Source organism: Protomyces lactucae-debilis (assembly GCF_002105105.1).
Source record: "Protomyces lactucae-debilis strain 12-1054 chromosome Unknown BCR37scaffold_4, whole genome shotgun sequence".
In the NCBI taxonomy this organism is placed as follows: Eukaryota; Fungi; Ascomycota; class Taphrinomycetes; order Taphrinales; family Protomycetaceae; genus Protomyces; species Protomyces lactucae-debilis.
Window position 1 is genome coordinate 659570 of NW_024467996.1, and position 17326 is coordinate 676895.

The 17326-nt window shown below is 51.6% G+C and overlaps 7 protein-coding genes across 7 annotated transcripts; 4 read left to right on the forward strand and 3 right to left on the reverse strand.

The window, feature by feature from the left end:
- Positions 1 to 119: 119 nt before the first annotated feature.
- On the reverse strand, positions 120 to 1709 carry BCR37DRAFT_386135 (uncharacterized protein; the record flags this gene model as incomplete). Its single annotated transcript, XM_040870415.1, has 1 exon — positions 120 to 1709. The coding sequence occupies one exon, from the start codon at positions 1707 to 1709 to the stop codon at positions 120 to 122; it is 1590 nt and encodes a 529-aa protein (XP_040727248.1).
- Positions 1710 to 1857: 148 nt separating this feature from the next.
- BCR37DRAFT_249311 (Apoenzyme) lies at positions 1858 to 3801 on the forward strand. The gene is made up of 3 exons (XM_040866609.1): positions 1858 to 2101; positions 2137 to 2518; positions 2564 to 3801. The coding sequence occupies exons 1-3, from the start codon at positions 2091 to 2093 to the stop codon at positions 3332 to 3334; spliced, it is 1164 nt and encodes a 387-aa protein (XP_040727249.1). The 5' UTR covers positions 1858 to 2090; the 3' UTR covers positions 3335 to 3801.
- Positions 3771 to 6226, forward strand: BCR37DRAFT_249463 (ribosome biogenesis ATPase). The gene is made up of 2 exons (XM_040866610.1): positions 3771 to 4282; positions 4326 to 6226. The coding sequence occupies exons 1-2, from the start codon at positions 4268 to 4270 to the stop codon at positions 6156 to 6158; spliced, it is 1848 nt and encodes a 615-aa protein (XP_040727250.1). The 5' UTR covers positions 3771 to 4267; the 3' UTR covers positions 6159 to 6226.
- A 207-nt stretch (positions 6227 to 6433) lies between these two features.
- Positions 6434 to 6820, forward strand: BCR37DRAFT_391525 (ribosomal protein L21-like protein; the record flags this gene model as incomplete). Its single annotated transcript, XM_040871022.1, has 1 exon — positions 6434 to 6820. One exon carries the CDS (start codon positions 6434 to 6436, stop codon positions 6818 to 6820), a length of 387 nt encoding a protein of 128 aa, XP_040727251.1.
- Positions 6821 to 6860: 40 nt separating this feature from the next.
- BCR37DRAFT_344588 (pre-mRNA-splicing factor syf2) lies at positions 6861 to 7559 on the reverse strand (the record flags this gene model as incomplete). The annotated part of the gene is made up of 1 exon (XM_040867569.1): positions 6861 to 7559. The coding sequence occupies one exon, from the start codon at positions 7557 to 7559 to the stop codon at positions 6861 to 6863; it is 699 nt and encodes a 232-aa protein (XP_040727252.1).
- A 342-nt stretch (positions 7560 to 7901) lies between these two features.
- BCR37DRAFT_337765 (uncharacterized protein) lies at positions 7902 to 8105 on the forward strand (the record flags this gene model as incomplete). The annotated part of the gene is made up of 1 exon (XM_040867278.1): positions 7902 to 8105. A coding segment is annotated over one exon (204 nt), but the record flags the coding sequence as incomplete, so codon positions are not given.
- Positions 8106 to 11270: 3165 nt separating this feature from the next.
- BCR37DRAFT_377491 (uncharacterized protein) lies at positions 11271 to 11944 on the reverse strand. Its single transcript, XM_040868843.1, has one exon. It carries the CDS (start codon positions 11784 to 11786, stop codon positions 11415 to 11417), a length of 372 nt encoding a protein of 123 aa, XP_040727254.1. The 5' UTR covers positions 11787 to 11944; the 3' UTR covers positions 11271 to 11414.
- Positions 11945 to 17326: the final 5382 nt, after the last annotated feature.

The following is a 17326-nucleotide window of genomic DNA, read 5'->3' on the forward strand; positions in this document are numbered from 1 at the left end:
CTGTGTGCAGGACATTTTGCAGTACAATGCCCTGCATGGCCCGTTCGTATCATTCATAGTCGCAAGCACTTCTCAATAGCTAATTTCTACAATTGTAATCCAAGAGCTTCAAATCCTTCTCAAGACGGTAGATCCAACATGAGCTTCTCTGCTTCTTTCTCGGCATTCCAGGTTGTATTGTTCAGGTATTGCTCGACAAAGTCCAGGGATGTGTCGAGCTGAGCGAGAGGCGGAGCCTCAAACGGAGCAGGGAAGAACATCATGGGGGCGTTACCTCCAACCTGTCCGGCGCACATTGCGGAACTAGAGCAAGACTCATCTGTTCGTGACGGTGGCAACTGCAAAGGCTGTGGTATAGCAGCATGCGCATCTACCGAGTCAATTGGCAGAAGCTCCATTCTTGCAGCTCGCGAGAGTGAATCCTGAGCATACTGTACTTCTGCTTGCGTATCGATCTGTTGATTCGGAGAGCTGGCGTTTGCCGATGGCTCGAGAACCAAGACCTGAGAATCAAGACGACCGCAGGTCACATCTACTGCGAAGGCCGGGGGAGTGACTCTGCTTGGTAACTGTGAGTGGGGGTCATCTTGCGTTAGGCCAACCCCCGGTGCGTCATTTGCAAGCATCGTTGGAGCAGGAGCGTCTTCTTGATACTCTGGAGCGACATCAACAATAGCTTTTGCGGCTTGGGATACGGATGGACGCTCTGCCCTTGCTTGCAGAACCGGGTCAAAATGCGCATCAGATACTGCAATTTGCGGAAGGTTGACAAGCCGAGTCGCGGTCTGGTTCGTTGAAGTACATATAACCAAGTCGCTTTTGAGCGTCAGACCTCTTTCTGGGATACTGATGTTCGTGGCAGATGGCATGTCTGACATTGAACGCTTACTAGTTTGTGGCGACTGCATTGATTGTTGTGTACTTGGCGCATTAAATCCCAGGATCTCGGCTGTACTCTTCAAAGGCATCAAGGGATTGAGTTGAGCCGTATCTTCTGCCGAAGGGCATTCCTCAGCTGTGTCAGGTCTGGAGGACGATAACGTTTGCACGCACTGCTGCTCAATGGTGCGCCGAAGAGTGCTATCTGCAGAAGCAACAGAAAGCAGACGAGGTATTTCTTCATCTTGTTCTGAGGATTCAGTCACGCCAAACCCGCCTGCTTGATTGCCGTCGGACGCAGGTTGAATGGCTGGGCCGCTTGAACACTCCTCAGCATCATGCCATCCCTGAGGAGGTTCACGAACGACGACTTCTTGATACTGCAAGCTGCCAAGGGTTTGCTCCTGCGTCTCCGGTGTAAGATCTTCAAAATTGACCGAGCGTATTGGGCCAGGCTCGCAGGCGACACTTTTCCCAAGGTCGAGCATGCAAGGAAGCTGCACCCGGCTGACGCCTGAAACTTCATCGCGTGTGCTTGCGACAAGCATCTTTGCCCGCTTGCGAGGTGGCGATGGCGCCGACTCGAGACAGCCTGCATCGACCGCGCGCATCTTTCGTGAGGGCTCATCGAGCGCATGACGAGACTCGCGCTTTTTCACGCTACGCCAAGGACTTCTAGACACCGAAGAACGAAGAAGGGAGCTCTGTATAAACAAATCTTGTTGGCGATGATAACGCTGCGCAAGCTTTTTGATGCGATCAGTGCAGCACTCATTCTCGGGATCGCTATCAGGTGCCAAGATATCTTCCGGGTCATCTTTTGAGCTCATTATCTGCGCTTTCAGAAGCTCTACATGAGTTGTGCGAGCCTGACAAGCTAGCTATCTCAAAACGCGCACGCGTCCTAAGCTCTGTCAATGTGTAGGCCCTGTAGGATGCGCGTTCCAGATTCCAAAATATCGTCACGCTCGAAAATCGAAACGGAAAACACGATTGCAAGCTTAAGACCGCGCGACGCGATCGCATTTTGCTTGGCCTCTCAAGCTGCGTGAACCTTGCTAGCAAAACTAGTTCTGGCGCTTCTCACTTTGATGCGCATCTACATTTACACTTGAAGCGGACCAGATCCAAATCTTACTCGGCCGGGGTTCTCCGCGATACCATGGCACCAAAGGGTCGTGCCTCCCGAGGCCGAGCGATTCATTCACAGGATGCGAATGAAGTATTGGTCCAAGATTCCCAAGTTGCTGAAACAAGTGAAACGAGTGCGACAATACGCATACTTGTTGCATCAGACAGTCATGTTGGCTATGCCGAGCGAGATGTCATTCGAGGAAGAGACTCAATTAACAGCTTCAATGAAGTTATGGAGCTCGCCAAGAATAGAGACGTTGATATGGTTCTTTTGGCCGGCGATTTGTTTCACGACAGCAAGCCGTCGCAAAGCTCAATGTTTGAGGTGATCCGCTCCTTGCGCATCAACTGCCTGGGCAATAAGCCGTGCGAGGTACAAGTTCTTGCGGATGACCCTGTCATTGGTCACGACAAGGATGTTCAGCACATCAACACACAAGATTACCATGTCAATGTCGCTATTCCGGTTTACTCCATACATGGAAACCACGACGATCCTTCTGGAGTAATCTTCTTCATCGACGTACTTCATGACTAGCTGACCAAGTAGTTTGGTGGGCTCTGTGCCCTTGACATCATTCAGGCAGCTGGCCTTGTCAATTACTTCGGTCGTGTTCCGCAGTCGAACGATATTACAGTGCGACCAATCTTGATGCAAAAAGGAACGACCAGGCTTGCACTTTATGGTCTGTCAAACGTGCGCGAAGAGCGCCTTCATCAAAGTATGCGGTCAGGCAAGGTGGCCTTCATGCGACCCAGTCTTGATGATACTGGGACCGTGGATGACAGCTGGCTCAATATCCTTGCTGTGCACCAAAATCACCATGCTCATTCTACAACAAATTACTTGCCAGAGTCCATGATTCCGAACTGGTTCAATTTGATTGTATGGGGCCATGAACACGAATGCTTGATTGATCCTGTTGAAAACCAGGAACAAGGCTTTGCAGTATGTCAGCCTGGATCATCTGTCGCAACGAGTCTCTGCCAAGGTGAAGCGCAGACTAAGCACGTTGGCATCCTGACAATCAAAGGGAAGGATTTCTCAATGGAGAAGATCCCACTGAAGACCGTGCGACCGTTCATAATGAAGGAGTACCGGCTGGTCGATGAAATTGACGAAGCTCAGAATCGGACCAAGAATGGCAAGGCGCAGCAAGGTAAGGCCGCTGTGATTGACTTCTTGATCCGCAAAGTCGATGAAGCTATCGAAGAAGCGATTGACGAGTGGCTGGAGACTCACCAAGGTGCCGAGCTTGACGGTGAAAACACGACCTTGACGCGCAGCGACTGCCCCTGCCGCTCATTCGTGTTCGTGTAGACTACACCAAAGACGCGGAGACTGGTGATCACTTTGAAATAGAGAATCCGCAGCGGTTCTCACAGCGGTTCATCGGACGTGTCGCAAATCCCACTGATGTGGTTCAGTTCCATCTCAAGAAGAAACCAGCAGCAAAGCGCAGCAAGAATCTCGAGTTTCATCAACATGATCAGCCAAATGGCAACTCAGAGCAGGTACCTGTGAGTGAGCTCGTCCGGCAATACTTGGAGCAGCAATCGCTCAAGTGCCTTCCAGAGACTGAAATGGCCAATGCCGTTACGAAGTACGTCGAGAAGGATGACAAGGATGCAGTGAAGGATTTTGTCGAGGATCATCTAGAGAGGCAGGTCAAACTGATTGTTGAACGCAAGACAGCAGTCGAAGCAGTGGAAGAAGCAATTGAGTCCAGCAAGGGAGAATTGGGCGAGCATGCCCGGGCGCACAGAAGTGACCTGGCTAAGCGCAAGCAAGCAAGACTGGCAGCACGAGACTCCGATTTTGAGTCTGCGGATGAACAGCCTGTGAAGAAGATGGAGAGTCCAAGACCGTCTCGAAAGGCTAGCGCAAAGAAGGGTAGCGATTCTGAAGCAAGCTACAAAGCAACCACCTCGAAAAAGAGGCAAGCGCCGTCACAGACTACAGCTAAGGCAGCAAACAAACGAAATACTGCAACAACTTCCCGTGCAAGCAAAAAGGTGCAAGCTAAGGCATCCAGCTCAGAGGACTCAGATGATGGGTTCGAGCCTACGCCCGCAGTCAAGAAGCGCAAGTTGTAGCACAGTCAGAATATCCATCTGATGACTTTGCCCACGTGCCGCTGACCATGAACGCTGCGACTCACGCTTGGCTGCTTAATTTTTTTTCTTTTGCGCACACGGTCGGCCTGTACACACGTTGCCGTGCAACGAAGCGTAACCTACACCAGAGGCAAGAATGTCATCGAAAAGCGTAATGCCTCAGGACTCAAGTTGACTGACTGCTAACAACACAGGCCTCCAAGTTGAAGCGTGAAGCCGCTCGCGAAGCCCGCGGCAAGGGCTCGAAGAAATCGACACCCAAGTCATCAAACACACCTGTTGGCGAGGGTGCAGAGACTACACCAGATGCATTGGCTCAAGCACTAGCGGACTCAAATAACTTTGAGCGTACTGCGACGGGTGTGCTGACGTCCATGCAGATGTCTCGCGATATCAAGATTGAATCTTATACATTGTCTTTCCACGGCCGAGTTTTGATTGAGGACGCAACCATTGAGCTCAATTGGGGACAACGTTATGGTCTACTTGGTGCAAATGGCTCCGGAAAGTCTACATTCCTCAATAGTCTGTTTGCCCGCGACATTGAGATTCCTGATCACATTGATGTCTACCTGCTCAACGCTGAAGCAGAACCAATGGAAATCAACGCAGTGGACTACATCATTGGATCCGCTCGTGAGCGTGTGTTGAAGATTGAGGAGGAGATTGAGAAGCTCTCTATGGCTGATGAGGTTGACGAGCTTCTCATGGAGGCCAAGTACGAACAGCTTGAAGGACTAGACCCATCTACATTCGAGGCTAAAGCAGCGGCGATTCTCAACGGTCTTGGTTTCGATAAGGTGATGATGGCCAAGGCCACAAAGGATATGTCTGGAGGTTGGCGCATGCGTGTCGCCCTTGCTAAAGCGCTGTTCATCAAGCCTTCCCTTCTGCTTCTCGACGAGCCTACCAACCATCTCGACCTCGAGGCTGTGGTCTGGCTCGAAACCTATCTGTCAACCTACAATCACATTCTTGTGGTCAACTCTCATTCACAAGACTTCTTGGACAATGTCTGCACCAATATTATGGATCTGACCGTGCAGAAGAAGCTGGTCTACTATGGAGGTAACTTTTCGACATACATGCGTACTAAGAGCGAAAACGAGACGAATCAGATGAAGGCGTACGAGAAGCAACAAGAGGAGATTGCGAGCATCAAAAAGTTTATCTCCTCTGCTGGTACCTATGCAAACCTGGTGAAGCAAGCAAAGTCGAAGCAGAAGATTATCGACAAGATGGAGGCTGCCGGTCTAATTGAGAAGGTGGCGATGGAAAAGCACATCACATTTGCTTTCCAGGAAACATCCAAGCTGCCACCGCCCATCATCGCCTTCAATGAGGTTGGATTCTCCTATGACGGCAACATTGCGCATGCCCTCTACAAGAAACTTGATTTTGGTATCGACATGGATTCAAGGGTTGCTATTGTTGGCAAGAACGGTACAGGCAAATCGACGCTGCTCAATCTTATTACTGGTGCATTGTCGCCAGTGGAAGGATCTGTGTCAAAGTATGCCGGCTTGAAGATTGCCAAATACTCTCAACACTCTGCGGATCAATTACCGTATGACGAGACTCCGCTTGACTTTGTCATGAACAAGTACAAGCCCGACTATCCCGGACAAGAGGTGGCCTACTGGCGCGCATGGCTGGGCCGTTTCGGTATCTCGGGTACGCACCAGACCAGTGAGATTAGGACCCTGTCTGACGGCCTCAAATCGCGTGTCGTCTTTTGTACCTTGGCACTAGACCGGCCGCACATCCTGTTGCTCGATGAGCCGACCAACCATCTCGACATTCAATCTATCGACGCGCTGGCAGATGCTTGCAAGAAGTGGGAAGGAGGTGTTGTGCTTGTCTCTCACGATTTCCGATTGATTGGACAAGTCGCCGAGGAGCTATGGGAAGTCAAGGACAAGCATGTCGTCAAGTTGGACATGTCGATTTCCGAGTACAAGACGACTCTTGTGAATGAATCAAAGGATGCCATTGAGAACGCTCTCAAGATTGGCAAAGGACTTTAGACTGTATATAGAACGCTTGATAGAAACCTCGACGACTTTGCTTTACAAAATTCTGAACTTGCAACCGCGAAACTTCACAAAGCTTCTACAGCGAACCATCACTTCTCCCACCGGTACTGTCAGCGAGGTCCTCACATTTGACAAAGCCTTCCTAGCCCGCTATGGTTCGGACATCGCCCATTTGCACGAATCTGCTCAGACAAAGCTTTACGAGAGGCTTTGCGTCGATGACAGGCGCGGCGACAAAGGAGGGTCCAGCACAGCTACTCAACAGCATGGCAGCGCTTAGGCTGCAACCACGGCAATTTGCCAAAATGCGGATCGACGGCAAGGCTTATACAATCACGAATGGGGATGTCATTCATCTACCGACACGCCTGAAGAATACAAGCGTCGGCGACACACTGCGACTGACGCATGCAATAATGGTCGGCTCGCGAGACTTTACTATCAGAGGCCAACCGTTCGTCAAGGAGGACTTGTTCGAGTGCTCGGCAACCGTGATTGAACATACAAAGCAGCCTATGCTTCGAACCATTAAAAAGAAACGGCGCAATAGACACGCCAAGCTGGTGGAGAGCAAACAGCCATACACTGTGTTGCGCATCAACAAGATACAAATTCATGAGCCAACAGCTGTGACGGATAGAAAGCAGCTCTAGATACACATTGCACATGAAGAAGCTCTACTAAACGCAACAACTACTGCGCAGTTCCCCGTTCAAATGAATCGCGCATTTCTTTCGTATACTCATCGTATGCCCTTGCCGCTTTCTGATTGAACTTGCGATTCCGATCATTGATGTAGGATCCAGGGTCTCCTTCTTTGGCTCTTCTGCGGCTATTGTTCTTGTCGCGCTGCAAATCTCTCGCCGCGATGCTCTCTACTAGCGCATCCACGCGCAACTTGTCGGGCCGATCGTCCAGGAAGGCGAAGCTTTGGGCCGGTCCCAACTGCGTGTGGTCCTGCTCGTGCCGTTCAGCCTCCTGCTGGTTAAACGCTTCAAAGCCAGGTTTTCGAAGTACTGCTGTTTCGCGCTCATATTGCTTCACTGCATCGGCTGCATAATCGCTGAAGCCAGCCTGGAGTTTGTTGCTTTGTGACCTTTCTACCTTCTTGTCCCATGCTTGAGATTCCTCAATCGAATAATCCCATGCACGCTTGCGTTCAAAGTCTTCGCCAGCATCAGTCGCATCCAACCTTGCCAGCTTCTCCACCGCTTGACTCTTCTTGAGGCCGAGCTTCTTTGCCGCGATCGGGTCGTTTCTGAGCCGTGCATGCTCTGCGTATAACTCATCTCTATTTTGCTTCTTGCTATCTTTTGCACGAAGACGTAGGACACGCAACTGCTGTAAGCGAGCTGCTGCGGAGTCGTTGGGTGTCGTAGCTTCTGATCGCATCGCTGCGCTAGAGGGCATGGCTCTACTTGGACTAGGCGTTTAGGTTGGAGGCGACCGGCGCAAGGAAGTGTAGCTGTAGCGGGTGCGTGCGTGCGATGGTCGTCTGGAAGTTGCGCAACTCGCTTCTCCAGGGCCCACGTAGAATTACCTCCCATACATACCACTGGCTGCAGACTCAGTGCAGAGCAAGGCATGGCGAACCAAGACCCGACCCTCGCTGTCTCTCTCCACAATAAGGCCATGTCGTTCAAGTCTGCATCCTACCAACGACCGCGTCCGAGACCACTGAAGCAAATGCTCTTGCAGCATGCCGCAACTCCTCCTACAAGCGTCGACGCGCCAACATTCACAAACATCGAGGCCACACCATCCTTGCTGCCGGCCAAGCGCTATTGCGACATCACAGGACTTCCAAGTGTGTACTGCGACCCGGTTACAAAGGCTCGCTTCCATAATCAAGAAGTCTTCGACAAGGTCAAGATATTGGGCGTAGATGGCTCTCAGCCGTTCCTTGCGCTACGAAACAGCCAGATAGTCTTGCGCTGATCCAAGATTACTGCAAGTATTAGTCCGACTGGAAGGCTACTTGACAGAGTTTTACACAACCTAGCTCTGCTGTCGTTCTGATACACATCCGATGAGCTGAGCTTTTGCAATTCCCAAGGATTCAATCTCGCATTCTTGGATAAATCCTCTGTACATGTCGCTGGCATACTAAATGTTGTTGAGCATCGTCTCGTCCGTCTGGGTAACTTTAGCAGAAGCAGTGCAATTGGCTCCCATGCAGTAGAATGCCAAGGGCGCCTGTTCAAACGTATGAAATGAGTAAGGCCTCTGTGAAGCCTAGCAGCGCATCCGGGACTCAAAGCAACACATCAACGTTGAGCAGCATCTCAGTACTGTCATTGAGAATATCTGTGATCGCCAAGAAAACAGCACGAGAATGTTCACAAGCTCAACGAATCTTCAGCGAGGCAAGGCCCATCTAGGAATGAGTGCAAGAATCACACAACCTATCTCACACACGCATCGACCCTGAATTTTGAAGAGCATCGAGCTTTCTTCGATGATATTACACAGGCGCTATTCAGGTGAGCTCGCAATCATTCAGCTTTTTCAATGATTATGCCGAACTATGGGCAGAATTCAGTAGAAGCAACTTAATACTATGACAATACACACGCATGCGAAGTGAGTCACACCTCACTTTAAGAAGGCCGAGGCCATCAAGGACTAGAACTACTCGCCGCTTGGGATTTACCTATCCATAGAGAATGGCTACACTACCATCGATACAGACGCAAATCGTTCTCTGCTTTTCCAGCTAGCTACAAAGAGACTGCAGCACGTCTTCTCATGCTAAGCGCAAGACCGAATGCGCCAGATGGTCCATGCCAGTCTGTAGCTCGGAACAGCACGAATGAGTCTCGTAAAGCCGCCGCAGGGCCAGAGATCGCGTGTGAGACCAAAGGAGCTGGGCCCTCGATGCCATCGGCAAGTCGAGGAAATCTCAGAACAAGAGAAGGATGGAGGGCAATATACCACCACGCAAGTGTCGTGCGGTGGAGTTGTCGAATCAACAATTGACCGATAGTTCTACGCCAGAAGAAGATTACATGCGACGCTGTGAATACAGCGATGTCCGAGGCACGTCGAAGATTGAGAAGCCAGCCAGCTGCCGATACCTTCCTCCACTTCGAGTTGCAGCACAGTAATTGCGAGCAAGAGGTGTCGTTGCTGCCTGACTGGAGTAGCTCCGTATTTCACTTCATAGCGAGTGCGATAGGTGCGCGCCAGCTTCTTGCTAGCATCTCCGGCTTTGGTCAATTTCAGTACCAGCGTTCCGATAGAGCCCTTGTCCAGCGGATACACATCAGAGTCAGGCCGCGCAAACAAGCCGTGCGGAGCTGGTAATTCCAGGGTCTCGAACTCTTCGTCAAAGGGCCTCGACAGCTCCCGCAAATCGCCTTGAATCTGCTCTTCTGTTTTGACCGCTTGAAGCTTGAAAATTCAATGCTTTCGAGCGCGGGGCAATCCAAGAGGACAGTAAACGTATTCGGCGCCTACCAATATAGCTTTGGCGCAAGGGCCGCGTGTAAGCACAACGGCCCTATGTGGAGGTGTAGGATTGTGTTGAGGACCGAGCGGTGTCTCTAATGAGGTTGACTACCAGATCTACCACAAGGATATGTTGGCTGTCGCCACCGCCTTCAAAACTTGGCGCCAATATCTGGAAGGCTCTGCTCATCCTATCACCATCTGGACATCCCACAAGGACTTGGAGTTCTTCACAACAACAAGAAAACTCAATTGCCAGCAAGCTCGATGGTCTGAGCTGCTCACTGACTACAGCTCCAAGGTTGCCGACCGGCCTTGTAATAGCCGAGGACTCCCGGACGCCACTTCTCGTGCAGAGAACCCCGACCACGGGATGGAGATGCCTGCCTGTTAAATAGTGTCAGAGCGCCGCTGGAGACCGATCAATTGAATCTGAACGCTGTTCGATTGCGAGCTCAAGTCAGGACTGTGACAGACGAGTTGCTTGCGCAGATTTTCAATGCTTTACGATGCGCACAAGGTAACCCACAGAGTTTTGAAGCAGCACTGATCCTCTTCAGGATCTGGATCTGGACGACAGGTACGCTTTGATCGATGGCAAGCAACTCGAAACAAGTCCTATGAACCAATTGTGAGTCTTCGTTTTCGTCATCGTACACGCATCTCGCTCAACTCCCTAACCCAAGTATTCCTCACCGATTCCCACAGCGAGCCACGGCCACAACGCTGCTCACGTATGTCCCTCTGCCTTTACTGACGCTGCTCGCTGCCTGCGTCGCCCGGGCCTACCTTGTCTCTTGCTCGCGTCTCTGTAACGAACACGCAGCCTTAAACCTTGCATCCGACTATCCCGCACCACATGCTCTGGCAACTCATCGCGGCTCTACTACCTTCCGCCCTTCAACGACGCTTACCACCTCAGCACATTGTCTATCGTCACGCGCTTAGCTTCCTCGCATCCGGCAACGCTCTATCCCCTTTTCCTTACTCGCGCTCTTACTCGTCGACAACGTCCACCACGTCGTCCCTTGGTCTCCCTCTTCCTTATCCTGCAGCTCGGACATCTCCACTGGGCTCATGCAGTCTCGCTTCCCCTCTTCTTTTTCTATTCTCGTCACCTACATCTCGCCCAAGTCCTGTTTTCAGAACAACCATTCGTCCCGTCCTGCTTGCGCACCGTCACACTCTCCCTAAAGAGGGACATTCCCCAGGCGTCTCCTTCTTCCCTACCAACACATCATGGATCACTAGCAGTCTTCGTTCTCGTCATCGCATACGCGTTTTGCTAATCTGCCTAGCCACGTCTGCCGATCAGCGCCTGCGCACCGCTTCACCTGGCGAGCCGCCGCCAGGCTGGTCGTCATTCACTTCATCTTCCCTGTAATGGTCCTTGTTGCGGCAGTCGTCGCACAAGCGTACCTCTTTGCTTGATCAGTCGTTCAGCGACGACAAGGACCCTTGCGAACCATAGCCTTCCCTCAGCCGACACGACCAAGGCTATTCAAAACCTGACCGAGGCGGTTCAGGAGCAGACGGACGTCATAGCTCAACGAGCATGATCGCGCCTTTCAATCTTACTGTGCCTGCAAGTTTGGATCGTTCAGTGGTTGGCTCGCCAGTGGGCGTGCTTGGTCTTCACTAAGTTGCGTGTCAGTAAGATCGAAAGGCGCGATTAAGCTCGTTGAGCTATGACGTCCGTCTGCTCCTGAACTGCTTGAGTCAGTTCTCTTATTGCTTTGGTCGTGTCGGAAGATGGCAGGCTGCGGTTAGCAGGGTTCCTTGTCGTCGCTGAACAACTTACAAGTCAGACACGTAGGCTGATGCGCCGTACGCCGCAACAAGCACCAAAAGAGGGAAGACGAAGTTGATGAAAAGGAGCATGGCAGCGCCTCGCCATGGGTGGCGGTGCGCACGCGCATCTGGTTGGCGCAGGTGGCTACGGAGATTAGCAAAACGCGTATGCGATGACGAGAACGAAGACTCACAGTCTGTCCATTGTGTTGTTTGGGGAGAAGCAGACGCCCGGGGAATGTCCATCTTTAGGGAGACGCGAGCAAGAGAAGAATGCAACGAACGAGGGACGAAACTGTTGGAGGTGATGCTACTCGCGGTCAAGATCTCACGACGTGATCGGCAGTGGCAAATCGCATGTCTATGAACGACCATCATGGAACAACACAGAAAGCAAGAGAAAGCAATAGAACAACAGATGTTCTATAGGCTTCCATGGACACAACAAATGTTCTAGCAGCTTCCATGAGCGCAAGTATATAAAGGTGGCAAGGTCTCATAGTAACATAGCAAGGAATCCCAGTATCAGCTGAACACGCGAAACACCTAAACACCCGAAGAGGTTATGAGCCTTGTTTAGTTCAGCATACTTACAGAACCTTCCAAAGATCAGTACGCTCAACCGCCTTTTCAACCAAAGACGTCTTCTCTGTCGCACAAGGACTTTGCCCCAGTGGACAAGTTCGATGGTACAAATTTCAACCTGTGGAAGTGGAAGATGAAAGCGGTGCTCCTGTCACAAGAGGTGTGGCATGTGGTCGAGCCCGAGCTCTCTGGATCAGCACTGGAGAAGGACAAGAGTGCACCAGCACTTGAGAAAGATAAAGAAGCACCGGCTGTTGATGCCAAGGCAGAGAGGAAAGCATTCTCTACCCTCGCCTTGTCCATCAAGGATTCTCAGCTGGTCTTAGTACAAACCTGCAAGACAGCTCGAGAGATATGGTCGAAGTTGCATGAGATACATGCAGCACAGTCAGCCACGAATCAGCTTTTCCTCCGTCAGAGCTTCCTCGCTTTGAGGATGGAAGAAGGCGACTCGATGCTTGAGCACATTGGCAAGCTGAACGCATTGGCGTTGCAGCTAGACGCCGTGGATTGTCCCCAAAGTGAGGCGGACAAGGTCATGGTGCTCCTCAATTCGTTGCCACCAAGTTACGCACACTTGAGGACGATGCTCAGCGTGCAAGGGCCACTGAGTACATTGAAACAGGCTTCCATCGAAGCGCTGTTGCTCAATGAAGAGCTCCAAAGGAGAGGAAGTACAGTTCCACCCACAGGAGACGCAGCGTTCTTCCATTCGGGGAACCAGAAGGGCCGAAAGGGTCCATCGCCAAAGAAAAAGGGCCGGTGCCACTACTGCAAGAGAGATGGGCACTGGGCAGCGGACTGCCGCAAGAAAATAGCAGATGAGCGTCGCGGTTCGGCCGGCGATGCGGCGGCAAACAGAGCAAAGGTGTCTGAAAATGATGCAGAGATTGCCTTTCTCCACGCCCAAAGAACGAGTGATGATCAGACACAGGACTGGATTATCGACTCTGGTGCTAGCCAGCACCTGACTCCGCTGAGAAACTGGTTCGTTTCTTATGAGACAATCTCGCCAAGGAAGGTGTATCTTGGTGATGACACGTATTGCGAGGCCACCGGCATGGGATCAGTCAAAGCCACTGGATCCGACGGCACAGTCGTTACGATTAATGATGTGTTGCACGTCCCGGGCCTAGCGCACAACTTGCTTTCAGTAGCGAAGTTGGTTCAGAGCGGCATTCGCTTGGACTTCAAAAGCACGAGCTGCTCACTCAAAACGAGCACCGGAAAAGAGGTCGCAGTAGCTTGCAAACGCGACAATCTTTACTCAGTCACGCTCAATAGCGCAGTATCGGCCTTGGTGACTGCTGAGAAGGTCGACATACAGGTTTGGCACAAACGTCTGGGACACATCGGCAAGAATAGCTTGGTGCGCCTGCCTGGTATGGTCGATGGTGTGTCATTGGACGGCGAGTACGACAACTCGCATTGCATTGGGTGCGTCAATGGCAAGCACACGCGTCAATCGTTTCCATCGAGCGAGACGACAACAACAAAGAACCTGGAGTTAGTACACTCGGATGTGTGCGGGCCAGTGCAAGTGGCAACTTACGGAGGTGCCAAGTACTTCGTCACATTTATTGACGACCACTCGCGAAGGGCTTGGGTCTACTTCATCCGGCAGAAGTCGGAAGTCTTTGAGAAGTTCCAAGAGTTCAAGGCGCTTGTGGAGAACCAAGCTGACTGTCGCATCAAGGCGCTCAGATCAGACAACGGTGGCGAGTATTGCGGCAACGCTTTCGAGAAGTATCTCAAGTCTCACGGTATTAGGCACCAGACGACAACACCACACACACCACAGCAAAATGGAGTGGCAGAGCGCCTCAATCGCACTCTCGTGGAGAGCGCGCGATGTATGCTCGAAGAGAAGGGCTTGCCAAAGGAGCTGTGGGCTGAAGCAATCAACACCGCTGTTTACATCAAAAACAGAATTGCAATCACGGCACTCAAGGACAAAACATCAGAAGAAGTATGGTCATCTCGCAGACCAAACTTGAGTCATCTCAGGGTATTCGGTTGCGACGCGTATGCGCATGTTACGGACGCCAATCGACAGAAGTTGGATGCGAAGTCAAAGAAATTGGTTTTGGTCGGTTATTACGAGGACAGCAAAGCATATCGACTCATGGATTTGGACACACAAAAAATTACGAAGGCGCGCGACGTCATCTTCATGGAAGACCGAGGAGACAAACGCGATGTGGTGTACGTCCCACGAGAGGAGGACGCTGACGACGACAACACGAGTGAGGCTACTATCGACAAGCCTACTGAGTCGCTACCAGCCAAATCGAAGGAGGTCGCTCACGCTAAGCCAACAAACGCTACGAGCTCAGGTCAAGTTCGACGCTCTGCTTGTTGGAGGTGATGCTACTCGCGGTCAAGATCTCACGACGTGATCGGCAGTGGCAAATCGCATGTCTATGAACGACCATCATGGAACAACACAGAAAGCAAGAGAAAGCAATAGAACAACAGATGTTCTATTGGCTTCCATGAACACAACAAATGTTCTAGCAGCTTCCATGAGCGCAAGTATATAAAGGTGGCAAGGTCTCATAGTAACTGATTGACGGTAAGCGGATTGCAGCTAACTGATTGCGATGGTACTTCAACTATGGGGTGTGCTGGCCTTTTAAGGCCTGCGTTGTCAACTCATCAGCACAACTCTCACGCTCTAGAGTTGCCTGCGCACAACACTTCCCCTGCTTCTGTATCCCCTCCTTCCGTCTTCCCGATGCCAAGCAGCCTTTTGAAGTTTTCGAATTTGCTTCGGCCGAGAGCTTTTGTCAGCAGGTCCGCGAGCATTTGGCCAGTGGCAACATAGTCAAGATGCATACAGCCAAGTCGAAGACACTCGCGAACGTAGTGGAAGCGTGGCAAGATGTGCTTAGTGCGTGTGTGAAATTTGCTGTCCTTTGCCAGTGCGATAGCTCCTTGATTGTCGCCGTGAAGCTCGACAATAAGTGCTGCATCTTTGCCATCGATTGGCGGTGACATGTGAGCGATGATGCACTTCAGCCATTGAAGCTCTTTTGTGGCATTGCTGAGTCCGACATACTCTGCCTCGGTTGTCGACAGCGCAACAACGTCCTGCTTGCGGCTTGACCAAGATACGCAGTTGTTGCCGAGGAGACTAACGTAGCCACTTGTCGATTTGCCCGTGTCCTGGCAGCCTGCGTAGTTTGCGTCAGAGTATACGTCAAGCTTGAATGGGCCACGTGAGATGACGAGGGGGTCATCCTTTGTCGACTGCATGTACCGTAGCAGTCGCTTCATTGCCTTCCAGTGTTCGTGGCTTGGGTGTGACATATACTTGCACAAGATGCTGAGTGGAAACGCGAGATCTGGGCGGGTCGTAGTCATGACAAACATGAGGCAGCCGACAGCCTCTTGGTAAGGAATCGAGGTCATCTCCAGTATTTGCTCCTGCGTGGGCTTGACATCTTTGTCCTGAGCCGAGAACTTCGCGTTTGGGTCCATCGGCAGTGCTGTACCTTTGCAGTCTGCCATACCGAAACGTCGCAGTGTGTCTTTGATGTACCGCGAGCTTGACAACTCGATAGTTCCGTCGTTGCGGCGCACCAGCTCAACGCCGCAAAATTGCGTGGCTAGACCTAGGTCTGACATGGCCCATTTTTGCTTGATTGCGGTCTTGAAGTGCTCAAGTGCATGGGAGTCGCGCGCGACGATGAGCAGATCATCAACATAGACCACCAATCGAATTACTCCACTTGGCATGGTGAACAGGCCTTGCTCCTGCTCACACTGAACGAACCCGTAAGCGGTGAGAAATCTGCATAGCTCGAGGTACCACTCCCGACCTGACTGCTTGAGGCCATACAAGGTCTTTTTGAGCTTGCACACGCGGCCTGTACTGTCCTCGAAGCCTTGAGGTTGCTCCATAAAGACATCTTCGCTGAGAGTGCCATTCAGAAACGCGGCGACGACATCTAGGTGATGGATTTCCAAACCTTCATTGACGGCAACAGTGAGCAGAGTGCGGACAGTGGTGAACTTAGCGACCGGTGCGAATGTCTCGTTGAAGTCGACTCCCTCGATCTGCGCGTAGCCTTTTGCGACCAGGCGTGCCTTAAACTTGTCCAGATTGCCGTTTGGGAGAGACTTGACCTTGAATGCCCATTTGTTGCCGATGACAGGGTGGTCCTTTGGGCGCTCCACCAAGTCCCAAGTTTTCATTTGCCAAAGTGTGGTCATTTGGTCCAGCTGAGCCTCTTCCCAATACTCGCGCTCTGGTAGACTAGTCATCTCTCGGTAAGAATTTGGCTGGACAATCTGTGCCGCTGGTCGTAGTACCTTTGGTAAAGCTTTTGTGAACAGCATGTTGATCTCATCCACTTCTTCCACTTCCTCATGTTGGCCTTCGGGTGCTAGGGTGTCTTCTTCTTCGTCGCTGATGCTGTCCTGCGCCGATACCTCCTCAGTGTTGTCGTCGTCGTGCTTGTCGTCCTCTCCGCCGTCGTTGCTGGTCTCGTGAAAGACAGCGTCCCGTGACCTGATTGTGCGGCGGTGCTTGGGATCCCAGAAGCACCAGCCTTTAGTACCAGAGGGATAACCGACGAAGACTACCTCTTTTGCGTGGTCGTCCAGCTTCTTGCGGGTTGCGCCTGGTACGTGGATCCAAGCCTTGCATCCAAAGACGCGTGCGTGTGAGAGATTAGGCTGCTTCCCATACCAGGCTTCGTAGGCGGTCATGTCCTCAAGAGCTTTGATTGGCGACCTATTGCCAATGTACACCGCGGCGTTGATGGCAAACGACCAGAAGCTCCCGTCGAGTCCGCTTGTAGCAAGCATTGCTTTGGCGCGCTCAGTAAGGGTGCGATTGAGGCGCTCTGCGACTCCATTCTGCTGCGGCGTGTGTACATTGCTGAGGTTGCGCTGGATGCCTGCGTCGCGGAGTACCTTGTCGAAGTCTGCGTTGATGTACTCGCCGCCGTTGTCTGTGCGGAAAACTTTGATTTTGTGGCCGCTTTCCAACTCTGCGCGCTTTTGAAATTGCTCAAAAGCATCCAAGGCAGACGACTTCTCTTTGCAGAAATACACCCAGCTGAATCTCGACATGTCATCTGTGAAAGTCACAAAGTACTTGTGGCCCTGGACGCTCTCAATTGGCATGCTGCATAAGTCCGAGTGCACGAGGGCGAGTGGTTCAGTTGCACGGCTGAGACTTTCTTGCGGAAGGGGTTAGGGTTAGGGTTAGGGTTAGGGTTAGGGTTAGGGTTAGGGTTAGGGTTAGGGTTAGGGTTAGGGTTAGGGGTTAGGGTTTTTTATTTTTTTTTTTTCTCCCTTTTTTTTTTTTTTTTTTTTTTTTT

Excerpts from the sequence above, each read along its gene's own strand:
- BCR37DRAFT_249311 (XM_040866609.1), top strand. Across the intron at positions 2,519-2,563 it reads ACCACGACGATCCTTCTGGA|TTTGGTGGGCTCTGTGCCCT; the intron begins GTAATCTTCTTC and ends CTGACCAAGTAG.
- BCR37DRAFT_377491 (XM_040868843.1), bottom strand. The coding sequence starts at position 11,786 with ATGATGGTCGTTCATAGACATGCGATTTGCCACTGCCGATCACGTCGT.